The sequence below is a fragment of the Artemia sp. Qi Xiang Cuo genome, chromosome 4, assembly GCF_049724085.1.
Source record: "Artemia sp. Qi Xiang Cuo chromosome 4, ASM4972408v1, whole genome shotgun sequence".
Taxonomy (NCBI): Eukaryota; Metazoa; Arthropoda; class Branchiopoda; order Anostraca; family Artemiidae; genus Artemia; species Artemia sp. Qi Xiang Cuo.
In genome coordinates this window covers 23172901-23187486 of record NC_142797.1, presented here as the reverse complement: position 1 = coordinate 23187486, position 14586 = coordinate 23172901, and the positions used below count along the sequence as shown (strand labels likewise).

General features: G+C 37.7%; 1 protein-coding gene across 4 annotated transcripts in view; it reads left to right on the top strand.

Moving 5' to 3' along the window:
• Window positions 1-14586, top strand: part of LOC148952904 (uncharacterized) — a 175392-nt gene that overhangs the window by 110120 nt on the left and 50686 nt on the right. For all 4 annotated transcript variants that reach the window (XM_089088156.1, XM_089088153.1, XM_089088152.1 and 1 more), the window contains one exon: window positions 9036-9209. In XM_089088156.1, the coding sequence (XP_088944282.1) occupies window positions 9036-9209 (174 nt within the window). The remainder of the gene's footprint in view (window positions 1-9035; window positions 9210-14586) is intronic.

Below are 14586 nucleotides of genomic sequence, written 5' to 3'. Positions count from 1 at the left end.
TTTTTTTTTTAAACCTTGGTAAGAGCCATTAACAATAAGAATAAATTTACCAGCTGCTAGTCACATGCTCGTGTATTAATAAGCTAGATTTAGAATGTCATTCGATAGTTAAATCGTTAAATGAATTTAAATAAATAAGTTAAATCAATAAAATTAATTGCCAAATTAAAATAAATGGTTATTAGAGCTAAAGCTAAAGCTAGAGCATGAGTAAAGGCGATTCAGTCTGTGTGTTTTGTTCTGAGAAATGTTGGATCGTTAGATACTAAGAAATGCAAGCGGAATCTTTTTTTTTGTACTCAGAAATGATTGTGCTTTTCTGGCCGAAAGTACTTTTTCCGCGCATTGGCCCCACCCCTATTAGGAAAATTTCGTGGTTGCCGATTCTAGAATCTTCTTTTGCTGTGGTCTTACTGATTCTAAAGTAGGTCCAAAATATGAGTTGTTTTTTTTTAATTTAGTAGGGGAAAATAGCCAAAAATCTTCTGCGTGGCCAAACTGAAGAATGTTCCGTTTATGAGATCAACAGCAATTATTAATTAGCAATCACAGGAAGTGGTATAACCAGTGCTTCCACTATCCTTGGATTCTTCACGGTCTCCCTGAGTTTTCCCGTAGGAAAAGGGGTTCTGCGAAATCTACCCGAAAATTAACGATTCGTATTTCATTTTAAACGTTCATCCGTATACGAATCTCAGTCTTTAGGGAGACTTCAGGGAGCCCAATTTTCTTTTTGGGAAATTCGGGGAAACTGCAGAAAATTTGGGGGTACTGGAAGCACTGGGTATAACCAGGATTTTGTTTGGCAGAGGGGGGGGCTGTAAAAAATTTTCCTTCGTGGATTTCTCCGTGAAAAATCGTTATCAACCGCTACTACCATCAATGCAGTATATACGAATTTCCTGATAGAACTGATCGACCAAATAAATGAAAGGTTTTTCAGTTCAAAGTACTCGTCGACTAAATGTTTAGACAAAAAAGATCCTAAAATAGCTGTGTTTACTGCTACTGACAGTAGGTACTGGAAAATTATGTCACCACACGCTCAGTTTCCAAAATTGGCAAAGGAGACTGACATTGAAAACACTGCGAAGGGATGGAAAAGGTTGCCCTTTTGTGTCGATCCAAATGAAATATGAAAATCTTCTGGAGCTATGTTGCGACGTCTTGTTTAAGGTATGAGGAGGGATGACAGTTCTCAAACAAAAGTATTCCCTTCTTTTATTAATTCATAACCAAAAGGCTAATCCTAAACACCATATAAATCCATACTGTTCTAGCATTTCTTCTCAGAAACAAAAAATTAGTGCACACTTCATACGAGTAGATAAAAAAATGTTTCACCCTGATGCGGGTAGTAATTTTCATTTTTCATATGATTTCATATTTTATTTCTCGGCAAATTTAATATGTTTTTTTAATATTGGATTATGTGAATGGGCCCAGAAAAATCATATATATGAAAATAATGGAGGCAACCGAAGCCTATATCATTGCAACTTATAACATAAATGACCCAGTAAAACTCGTATATTATACTTCCTTTCCTGATAAAAAGAATCACCAATTGCGATTTTTTTTAAATTAATATTTATTTCATTATAAGAAACGAAACACCCTCCTCTACTTCGTACCAGGATCTGGAAACAACTTTTTTTTGCTGTGGGTTTCTTTGATATTCACAGTACAAGATAAGTTAGAGTTTGCCTTTATTTTCTTTTGTGGAAAAACTTTTTTTTTGGTGTTAAGTGTTAAGGCGTTCACCATCGTTTTCCCTCATTCCAAGAACCCCATCCGCCAGCTTCAGACTGACTTGGGCAGGCAAAACCGGAAGGGAGAGCCATTCGCCCTTTCAGTTGCCAGCCATCAGCGGCACTTGATCCTCAGAACCGGTACTAACAAGAAAACTTCTTTCTCCCGCCTCTGACTGGCCTTCAAGGGATCTTTTCTTGCGGCTCGGTCAGCGCTTTAGATGTCAATGGGAGTTGACACCCCTGCGGAAAATTTTTCAGCCATTAATGGCTTCAATCCCTCCAATCTCAGAAGCCTGTTCAACAAAATACCCTGGCTCATGGTAGGACACTGGTCGGGGTGACCGGTGGCTGGATGATGACTAAAATCAGCAGTGCTAGGCCATTACCTGTTTGTGTCTTCCACTCTCAGGGGTAACGCGAGAAGGTTGTTACTTCTACCCTCAAGATAAATTTTGGTTCGATCCTATCTATCCAATATGGTAAAACTATCAACCTGAACGTAAACTCGTGTAGGATCAATAAGTTAAACATGCTAGAAGGAATATGGTGGTTCCTTAATATCTAAAAAGAAGTATTAACATACGTTGATAGTTCTAGAATTATCTAGAAACAGTTGAAAAATTCAAGTGTGTACTTTTGCAATGCTGTACATAAGTCCGCAGCCTCCAAAATGAAGCTTTCAGATTATTATTTTACTACAGCACAAATTTTATGTAGTCTTCACTTATATGTTGACGAAGGAAATATGCCACGATGAGGCACTGCTCCTTTGGAAATTTGGTGAGTGTGTTTTAGACTGTTCGATACTTCGTCGTTCGTTGGCTCAAAATTTTGAAAAAGTCCTTAAAACGAAAAATAGGGAGAATGAGACTGTTAATGTTTGTTTGAATGAGTATTTTCCCAATGTTCTATGATCATTGGTTTGAACTGATCAATCCCTGAAAAAAAAGTGCAACAACCTTTCGTATACATAGTTATCGTTAGACGGCTGAAACATCCATTATAGTGTTCTCGTACAAGTTGGCTTGATAGTTTGATTTCTTTTGTTATTGTTTTTTGGGTAGGGGGATGGGGGTCCTACCTCATCTAAATTGTGTAAATTGTCTTAAAGTCGTCACTTTTGCTTGGCAAAGCAAAACTTAATAAGTGTTACATATTTGGAACCAGTATAAAAGGAAGCATTTTTCTATGCATGTATTCTCTTCGAATTTCCCTTTTTTCTTATTAATTTAAAAAACTTTTTCCACAAAATAAATTTTTCAAAGAAAAGTAAAGAACTCCATTAAACAAAAAATGAGCAAAAATAAAATAATCTACCAAGCGTGAAACTACCACAAATCAGCATCGATAAATAAATGAAACCCAAAACGAACAGAAATTATAATAATTAACCGAGCAAACTCAAAACGAGCAGAAATTAACATAAGTTGGGCGCAAAACCCCTATGCCTTTCCAAGGTCAGAACTAAATTTGCAGTTTACTGAAAAAATAGAAATGTTTTTACTTTTATCATTTTAATAAATCAAACAATATTAACATTTGGTTACTAAATATAAGTATATGTACATATATTAAACTGACAATGCACATTCATTTGTATTTTTTCAGTAAAGTGCAAATATTGTTCTGGCCTTAGGAAGGCATAGGGGTTTTGCGCCCAACTTATGTTAATTTCTGCTTGTTTTGAGTTTGACTCGGTTAACTATTGTAATATCTGTTCGTTTTGGGTTTCATTTATTTATCGATGCTGATTTGTGGTAGTTTCACGCTTGGTGGATTATTTGATTTTATTTTTGCTAATTTTTTGTTTAATGGAGTTCTTTACTTTTTCTTTGAATAACTTATTCTGTAGAAAGAGTTTTTTAAATTAATTTCTGTTCGTTTTATATTGACATAGTCTTTTCAGGGAAAAAGAAAATAATACTTTAAATCTTTTGTTTTTTAAGACTTTATAGTTTGGCCTGCTGTTTGTATGCTGGAGAAAAATTTTCGGCAGTTTTTAACAACATACGCCCTTTTAAAAATCTGGACAGAAATAGTACTGTTTAATTTAGTTTCAAACCTCCTCTGGTTGACCTGAAATGGAAAACTTGATACCATTCGCAAAAAAAATCTGTTTGCTTTCTTTGATAGCTTGGATACACTTACGCTATTTTGATTTGGTTAAATTTTAAGATCAGAAATGAGAGGGTTGGCGTGGGAGGGTGGGAGTGGAAGGGGGATTAGTTGCCCTAAAATCACTTTCGACTATTAAAACGGGCATCAACCCTTTCTATTTTCAATCGAATGAGCCCTTTTCGAAGTTCCTACGACAACTCCTTCGATACGAAGTGCCCTGGTCTAAACAACAACAACAACAACAAAAAATAATACATTATACCCACATCGATCTTCACTATAAAAATGTCAAGCCTTCCAATCACTTTCGGCTATTAAAAAGGGCACTAGGCCTTTCAATTTCCAATCGAATGAGCCCTTTTGGAAACAACAACGCTTTCTATAAATACCTTATATGCCCCCAGGGCATAAATTACAACCCTTACCCTAAGGTCTGTTAGGGTGGTTGTCATCCTCTACGACTGAATTTCCAGAATTTTCAACTACGTTAAACAAAATGGCTATCTCCAAAATTTTGATTGGATGTGTTTGAGGAAATGGCGGGCGTGAGAGGGGTGTTAGTCGCCTCCCAGTCACTTTCGACTATTAAAAAGGGCACAAGCCACTCCAATTTCCAATTGAATGAGCGCTTTTCGGCACTAGCCCTTTGAATTTCCAGTCGAATGGGCTTTTTTTAAGTTTCTATGACAACGCCTTTTTTAAGAACCTTATATGCCCCCAGGGCATAACTTAAAACCCTTGCTCCGAGGGTTGTGGGGGAGATTCATCCTCAAAAACATTTTTTCTATCTGGAAATCAACTACGCTGAAAAAAATGGCTATCTCAAAATTTTGATTGGATGTGTTTGGGGAAATGATGAGCGTTGGGGGGGGCTAGTTGCCCTCTAGTTACTTTCGACTATTAAAAAGGGTACTAGCCCTTTGAATTTCCAATCGAATGAGCCTGTTTTGAAGTTTATGTGACAACGCCTTCCATATGAAGTGCCCAGCTCTAAAGGAAAAAAGTAATAAATAGTACATTGTGCCAACAACGTTCTTATATGCCCTCAGGGCATATTAAAAAGGGCACTAGAACTCTCAATTTCCAATCGAATGAGCCCCTTTTGAAGTTCCTACGACGACCCCTTCCATATGAAGTGCCCAGCTCTAAAGTAAAAAATAATAAATAGTACATTGTGCCAACATCGTTCTTATATGCCCTCATGGCATAACTTAAAACCCTTGCCTTGAGGGTTGTGGGGGAGTGTCCTTCTCAAAAACATTTGTTCTGTCTGGAAATCAACTACGCTGAACAAAATGGCTATCTCAAAATTTTGATTGGATGTTTTTGGGGGAATTATGGGCGTGGAGGGGGGGGGGGGCTAGCTGCCCTCCAATCACTTTCGACTATTAAAAAGGGTACTAGCTCTTCGAATTTCCAATATAATGAACCTGTTTTGAAGTTTCTGCGACAACGCCTTCTACAAAAACCTTATATGCCCCCAAGGCATAACTTAAAACCCTTGCCCTGAGGGTTTTGGGGGAGTGTCCTCCTCAAAAACATATTTTCTATCTGGAAATCAACTACGCTGAACAAAATGGCTATCTCGAAGTGTTTACTGGATGTGTGTGGGGGAATGATGGGCGGGGGGGGGGGTAGTTGCCCTCCAATCACTTTCAACTATTAAAAAGGGCCCTAGAACTCTCGATTTCCAATCGAATGAGCCCTTTTTTAAGTCTACGACGACCCCTTCCATATGAAGTGCCCTGCTCTAAAGTAAAAAAAATAATATATGGTACATTGTGTCAACATTGTTCCTATATGCCCTCAGGGCATAACTTAAAACCCTTGCCCCGAGGGTTTTGGGGGAGTGTCCTCCTCAAAAAGATATTTTCTACCTGGAAATTAACTACTTTGAACAAAATGGCCATCTCAAAATTTTGATTGGATGTGTTTGGGGGAATGATGGGCGTGGGTGGGTGGGGGGGCTTTTTGCCCTCCTATCACTTTCGACTATTAAAAAGGGCTCTAGCCACCCCAATTTTTCAATCGAATGAGCCCTTTTCGAAGTTTCTACGGCAACTCCTTCGATGCGAAGTGCCTGTCGAAGAAAGAAAAAAAAAACACATAGTGGCCATATCGTTCTTTACTTAGGCAGTGCTAGCGCGCTGCCTATGATAATAGATAAATTTTATATATACGGAATCGCCATAAAAAGCCTATTCATTTATGTATTTATTGTTATTAAAATTGTTTTGTTTTTAAGTTTTGTTTTCTTTTGGGCGAAGTTGTAAGAAACTTAGCAAATCTGAAGAAGATTGATTGTAGGTGCTTTTTATCTGTAGCTGTGAAAAATTTCCAGAAAGGAGCAATGTAAAGCAGATGTGGAAGGGCTGTGGCGTTGTAGATGAATGCTAGAAGGTGATGTTGAAGCGTAGTTTGCTCTTTACGGTTCCAGTGTAAGAAATACTAGTTTCACGCACAACGCGAGATATCAGCAAACGACGCGTATGGCCGATAGATGCGCCAATTGGAAGGCTCAGGTGTGCAATATGGTCTGCAGGTTTGATAAGGGAACCGTTTAGATTTAGGAAAGAATTAGAGAGATTTCGCCAATTGAAAGGACAACTTTGGACTTCTCAGGATTAAAAGATAGTCTGATTTTTTTAATGTTCATCTTTTGAGGATTTTGACATTCTGCTCAATGCGCTGGATCATACGGCTGAGATTTAAGATGTGATCAGTACAAAAATTAGAGACACATTGATTCCCCCAAGAATCCAAGAAGGATGAAATTTTGCCTGTGCGTCTAGGACACTATTACTGAACAGGGCTGGGGAAGTGATAGCTCCCAGTCTAGTCCCTTTCTTAACGGGGATGGGGTACTGAGGAATCACAGGCATATTCGAGGGATTTGGGGAGTTTGGGCTCACACGAGAATTAATGCAATTGTATTGACATTGATGGGATTGAGCCGACTGCAGGAGTAAACGGGATGGGGGCTTTAAACGCACTCTAAGATTCCTATATAAATCCCTGAGAACACGGACAATTGCTGGGTTGACGCCTTGCTATGCCATATGAAGAAACATGGACGAATGAATTAAGGAATCGAAGGCACGTTTAACGTCATGTCTGGCGAGGATCAGGCTTTCTCCCCAAGTTTCAGCGTCGGCGAGGGCAATTAAAACTGCTGTAAGAGTATGATAACAGCCAAGATTAGCCTGAAAACCGAACTGATGTGGGAGAATGTAACATTTCAGTCTTAGCTCATCAATAAAAAGCTTTCTTTTTGAGTCGACATATGGCTTTTATGACAGTGTCATAAGTAGCAACAAAATCAAGATCAGGAGATTTATCAATGAAGTTGTACAGCTCGTCACAAAAATGTGACTCTAAAACAGGACCAGGCTCACAAAATTCATTTGAAAAATAGGATACCCAATTTGACAAAGGAATGTCATTCGGATCTGGAAAATTGGAGGAGATAGTATGACGTAATAGCTTATTGCTTTCTTCTGTTTATTGGCAACCTTTTGACAACCTGTATGCACATAGTATGTTTAAAATTAGTTTAACTTCTCCCTAAAATTTCCTGAAATTTTTACCTTATTGCCCTTAGCCTTAGTAGTATTCCCAATAGTAGTAGTTGTTGTATTAGTAGCATTAGTAGTGTAGTAGTCGTAGTAGTAGTGTTTAATCTTTGTGGCCTTTGTATTAAGTTTCTGCTATTTTTTGGTTTCTCCTTGTCTTATTTGTATTTTCGAGTCCAAAGATTTTGTAGCCTGTGCCTCTTTTCAAACTGAAGTTTTTGTTTATTAAACATAAGTGTTAACATTACTGTATCTATTACCTAAAAAGAAAACTGGGTTGCAGAAAAACGTCAGAAGAGATAAAATATTTCAGAAATTTTTAGGATTGTCAATTTAACTGATTCTTAAAAGATTCTGTCACCTTGTTCTGCGTACTTTCTTTGAAATAATATAGACAATTTTTCAGGTGGGGGGGGGGCGCAATTTTTCTAGGATGCCGCACACTAAATAATATAACTTTTATCAAAGCTTTAAAAAACTGACAGTTTAACTTAATAAAATTTGATTAGCAATTTAATATTATACTACTTTTGGAATAGATGGCTCTAAAACATTCCCAAAAATGCTGCCGTGTTAAATTAACTGGTCATGTTGATGTGGATTTCGAACTACATCAAAAGAAACTATGTATATCCAGATTGTCAAAAAGGCGCACCTGGAATGACTGGTATTAAGTTGACATTTTTGGGGAATACTGAGGTGGTTGTCGAGCTAAATCAAACACTCTTGCTTTCAGGTTGTTGAGAAGTCGTATCAGGAAACTTTCAGTGCCAATACTACTGCTACCAAAACGTAACTAGTTGTAGCTGGGACTGCGACTACTTGCGGCTGTTTCTTTTATTACTTCTTTACTTTGTAAATGTAAAAAAAAAAATAATATTGTCTACCTTAAGTCCTAATTTACCATATATTTCTTGTTATATTTTCATTATCTATAGTTGATTTTTATACAAAACTAATTGTAACAAATTTTATGCTTGGGATAATTTATTGTTACAGTTGGTAGCAAAATCGAAATTAGACAAGAATGCAGTGCCAATTGTATACGCTGTTCAGAACTTTCTCGAATTAAATACTGTTCAACTTTCAATCATAAAATTTTAGATTGCTCAATGAGTCAAGAGTTAATGCATAATTTTTTTTAAAACTAGAAGACGGAAGCTTGAAACAGTAGTTTTCTGTCTGTAACATGAATCTGACAAAATAATAGAAAAGGTAGTTTCAGTAGAGAAAAGTTCGGAACAAATTTGTAGTGGTGCAACTTTTCTAGCTCATTTTCTGTCATTTTAATTTTTATTCCTGAAATACAAGTGTAACATCAAAGGTCAGAAAACCCCATGTTATTATTAATCTTTGATTTTTCTCATTGACAGATAGAACAAGAATGTGTGGAACAATAGAGAAAAAGTCGATTTTGAAAAATGTACCGATTCCGTTCTCGGATTCAATTCGTTGCGAAGGAACGTGTTTACTAGAAACAGTAAGGAAAGACAAGAATGACGCTATTAACATACTGTACAAAGTCAATTTACAGACTGTGCTTTAAGCAAAGCTGCGTAACTTGACTAAGAATCATCTCTTTCATTTCCAGATTTCAAAGTTGATTCTCTATCAAAAAAGACTGAAGAGAAAGTAAAAAAAGCTTATCTATCAATGGTTGAATCAACACCAGATGTTCACGAAAAACTAAATCTTAGAAAAAGGAAGGAAAATACTATTTATGTTGAATCGTCCGATTCTGATATAGATGATATCAGTGATGAAGGTATGTCATTTAATTAAACATATCAGTTTTTTCATTGGGGTTCAAAGAAGGGTGAATGTTGTTTAAATAAGAATGTCTTGGTTAACAACGAAATGAAATTCCCCCTCCCCCTCTTTGAGACTGTTTGTGAGTGGTTGCCAACCACTCACATACTTTTGTGAGTGGTTGCCAAAAAATGATTCATATGGCGTGGAGACCTGATTCTTTTGACCCTATCCCTCTTTCTGAAAAATTGATGGGGGACTGTTGCCAATCAAGGATCTTTTATGATTGTTGCGATCGAATTTGTTTTTCTTGTACTCAACATGACCGAAAGAGCCACACGCAGTTCTATTATGCTTCAAGGCACCGTATTTTTCCCAGTTCAGTTTGTGCGGAAAGAGATGCTTTATTTGGTTGAAAATTACATGCTTTATTGTTCTTTCGAAGAGTTGAAAGTTATTGGAGGCTACTCCTTCCTTCCTATATCCGTTTTAGATTCTCATTACTGTCAATACCAAAGACAATCGATCCAAATTTCGAAATAACAAATTGGTTCACAATTATTTCAAGGTCAAATAACTATTAGTCAAGGGATGACACGGTCCTCTCAGGCCCTGGTGCAAGGTTTCAAAGTGCGCAAGTTGCCCATTATTTTAAAAATAGGTTGTATCACTAAGAAGGGGGCATGTTTGATCCTGGGTATCCGAAAGGGGTAAATGTACTAAGATTAATGTTTCAAGGAACGTTTAAGGAAATAATAAGCAAAATCAGAAGAAACTATGTGCATGCAAATTGTCGAAAAGGTGCATCTGGAAAATCTCAGGAACGGCTAGAGGTATAGAGTTGAAACTTTCAGGGCAAGTTGCGGGGAATGTTTCGTTGGAACTGTTTGAATTGTCTGTGTTCGTCAGTCAAAATGTTGATACGGAATTTGATTTGTTACATTGAAGTCATAGTCAGAACGTCCGAAATACAATTGTACATTCTTTAGGCAGTTTGCATCACATCCCAGCTTCGCTCCGCCCTCGAATCATTGGTTAATGCTAAGTTAACCAAGTGAAGGCAGAGGAAAACCTGACTGCCTTTAGGCAATCAACCCTCGCAACCAAAGCATGCTTCTCCTTAGCTTAAGTCCGGTATTAGGTATTAGATGAACGAGTAATACGATCATGGTTGCAGCGGTAGCTACAACCTAGTAAAGAGCGAACCACAGCCCATAGTAGGCAAAAGTTAAAAACGCGTTTTGAAAAAAAAAATGCCTAGTGAAAAAAAATTGTCATTTTAGAATGCATCGGAAATCGTAACTATTATTTCGTATCGTCTTAAAAGAAAAGTTTATTACAAAAAGAACTTTACGGTGATTAAAAAAAAGCCTCCAACCCCTCAAAAATGGCGTCAGATCAAAATTAAAAGCGTACCATTGGAATCAGCATAGTCGAAAACCTCCTACTGGGGAATTACAGCCCCCCTCCCCCATGAACAACAAGGAAAATCACTTTTTTGCATGGGTAGCACTGATTTGTCTCCCTTTTTTGTTGTTTGGGTTTTTTTTTCAAACAGGCCTAGAGGGCTACCAGAACACCATAGAGAAATGTTTAATGGCTCATTCAAAAGCTATGTCTCATATCTACGTGCTTTTTATAAATTCTGCAATCTGCAAGTGCCATATGGGACTAAAATGGCACTTTTTGTGCCATTTTTCAAGGGGTGGCAGTACGAGGCTACCAGAACATCGTATACAGATCTTTTATAGATAATATAAAAGATATTGCTCATATTTACATCCTTCATAAATAATTCCACCATCAGTAATTTCAAAATGACACTTTTGGTGCCGTGTCTCAAGTGGAAAAGCTGGGGCCATTGGGCTAGAAGAACTTATAAGAGTTATGTTTAACGGCTCAAGTACGTTTAAGTGCGATATAGCACTGAAAACAACACTTTTGGTGCCACTTCTTAAGTGGAAAAGCTCTGAAGTACAAAACAGGTACCATTGTAATAGTTGTTCCAGATCGCTTGACTGCAGGTTTCAAAGAACCCCTCCCGTACTCTCCACCTTCCCCCCCTGAGTAAGTTTCATAAATCGTTTGCTCATCAGTAAGTTACTGAAACATTAACAGACTACCACACCATCTTATATTAATGTTTAGTGACGCTATTAAAACCTATTGCTTATATTAGCAAGGTTTTGTTTTTGTTTTGTTTTTTTAATTCTACGGTTTATTAGATTTCACAGATTTAAATTTTAACTAGGTTCTATGGAGAATTTTCAAAGGACTCTTTGTCATGGTTGAAGTATTAGCTGCAACCCAGTAAAGAGGGAACCACAGCTTATAGTAGCTAAAAGTAAAAAAAATGATTTTTTTTTTTCTTTTTTTCCAGGCCTAGCGGGTTACTAGAACATCATAGAGAGATGCTAAAGAGCTCATTCAAAAGCTATTTCTCATATGTATGTGGTTTTTATAATTTCCGCCGTCTCCAAGTGCCATACCGTAGAAAGGGGTAACTTTGAATAAAATCAGTAACAAACTTTAAGCGCTCTCTATTACACGACAGTGGAATCGCTCGTTCGAACTTATTACTAGATTATTGCTAGATGGCGTCTAAATCAGTTGGTAGTTCTTGAAATCAGCATCGGACAAAATTTTATCTTGTTAATTGCAAGAGAATTTGAGCTGTTCAAAATTGTGAAAAAGTTCTAAAGTAAGTTACCCTTTTTTACTTCGATAAACTAAACCAGGACTTTCATTTTAAAATTTTTCTATAGCCGAGGAGCCGAATGGTTAGGTTTTCTGGTGAAACCTCTTTCTAATTCCATAGGTTCAATATGGCGGCCGTGTTCAATGTTTCCCGCAAGTATTTTGTTTTTTCGGGGTAACTTTGAACATTTGTTCAAAGTTAGCCTTGTCTTTCTACAATATGGATTTCAACGTTCTGTGCTGGTCAATTGTTAAAATTTGCGTTGAATTGGTGTAATAATAATTTATTTTTAACTCACTTTTAAGCAATACAAGTGGAGTAAATTACACTAAAAAGATTACACTAAAAGTGTTCGCTTTGCTGTTCAGACCTTTAGGAAACCATTGCGAATCTGTTGATCCCAGGAAAAGGCAAATCAAGTTCAGTTGTTAAACTTGGTTTTAACTACTGATTACGTTTTGGACCACTTCCGAATTCTTTCAGGCCTACTTTTGTTTCTTCTTTGATGGAAGTCCGTTAGCCATCAATGGGAGTGGTGGGGTAAATCTCATCTACCAAAATTGAAGTTTCTGTATTACCTTACTCTAATACAGCTTTCATAAACAATTTTTCATAAACAATTTGAAAGATTCGCCTTTCACACCTTGCTCTGCAAACGGCTGACAATTGTAGATAAAAATTGGTGGGATTTTCTCCGTCTCTTGTGGAAAAACCTAGAATTGTAAAAATTATTTGAATTATTCATACTATTCCTTTAAACATTTTGGTTTTATTTCCTTCTGGTTTCATCGTTGGTATTTTAGTCTTGGCTTTGTTTGAATTCTTCACATTTTATCGGTTTTACCGAAATATTCGTTAAAATCAAATATTTATTGACCTTTTTAAAAATCCCCAGTTGATTTAATTTTTTATTTGTTTTTTACTGTGTTAATTTTTGGAGATGCCAAAGAATATACACGAAACCAGCAAATGCAAGAAAGTATGCGAGTTATGATGAAGAAGTGATGGAAAAAGCTCTTGAGGATATAAAGTAAGGAGACCTAACAATGAGAAAGGCTTCAGAGAAATACGGAGTTTCTTTGGGTTTTCTTTCTCACCGAATGAATAAAAAGCACAACAAAAAGTTGGGAAGACCTACTGCATTGTCGGAGCTCGAGAGAGAAGTCATCGTCTCTCAATTGCCTACCTGTGCCGAGTGGGGGTTCCCCGTCGATCGCTTCGGGTTGAAACTCAGAGTCAAAGGTTATCTTGAATCAGTTGGGTAAAGAGTAGATTGATTAAAGAATAATGTACCTAGACGAGAATTTATCAATTCCTCCCTAGATCGACATCGTTCCAAGCTTCAATTGAGAACCGTAGCCAACTACTCAAAGAAACGTGCTTCTGTTTCGTCTGAAATGTTGAATGAGTACTATGACAATTTAAAAGTGACTATTCAGGATGTGCCTTTTTCGAATATTTACAATTATGATGAGACTAACTTAACCGACAGCCCCGGGAAAAAGAAATGCATCGTGAAAAGAGGTGCCAAATACCCCTCCAGAATAATGAATGAAGCAAAGGGAGCAATATCCCTAATGATATGTGGAAATGCAGAATGCGAACTGCTTCCACCATTCTTGTGCTATAAAGATAGGGGCATGTTTAGCTCATGGCGTACAGGAGGCCCTAAAGGAGCTCGGTATGCTGTATCTAAGTCCGGGTGGTTTGAGAGCGAAGTTTTGAAGAGTGGTTTATGTCGCTGGCACTCCCTTACCTGAGTAAGAGAGCAGGAGTGAAAGTTTTGTTGGGTGACAACCTGTCTTCTTACTTTTCTGCCAAAGTGTTGAAAGTCTGCAGAGAAAACAAAATTCGCTTTGTATGCCTCCCCCCAAGCGCTAAAGATATACTGCAACCAATGGACATTGCTTTTTTCGTTCCAATGAAAAGAGCATGGAGGAAAATGCTTGATGGTTACAAAATGAACAACCCAAACGAAACCGCGGTAAGAAAAGACAAATTTCCCCAGCTTTTAAAGCTACTCCTGGAAAGCCTAGCCCCAAATGGAAAAACAAATCTTAAAAATAGCTTTGCCAAGTACTTGTCACGCTCCAGAATTCTCCAGGACCAACCACTTTTGGCCTAGCAAACTCCGCACGAGGTTGCGGACAACGTCAGCAAAGTTTTATTGGATGTCCTGCAAGCCCGCAGATTTTAAAAATCTATGTTGAACGTCACGCGCAAACGTCTTTGCCTCGCACCAGGGAAAAGTATTGGAGACGCAGAGGATTGAAGTTGCGAGTCCGACACGACTGACGTCCTAACAGGATGCGAGAGCGACTGTGAAATGGAAGTTGATGAGTCAGCGAGCACTGGGCTCTTTATGCTTTCGAGCGGGGCCGTAGCCACAACGTGTTCAAACTACCCATCAACCTGCGTGGATGGACGTTAGTTCATCTCAACGTTCTTCATGGGCCGTTTTACAAGTATTTTGCAGTTTTGGAGGTTGATGCTCCTTCCCTTGACGGCTCGCTAAACGTGATCTGCCTGCGAAAAAACAAGGATGCATCCTTCTATTTTCCCAGGTTGAAAGACTCAGCATCAATCCATCCTGACCAGGTACAGGGAGATCTTCCAGCCCCTCGACTCGCTCACGGCGCAAAATTTTTATTTGATCATGACTTTGGTCAGCTGATACTTCACTAATTTGACTCTC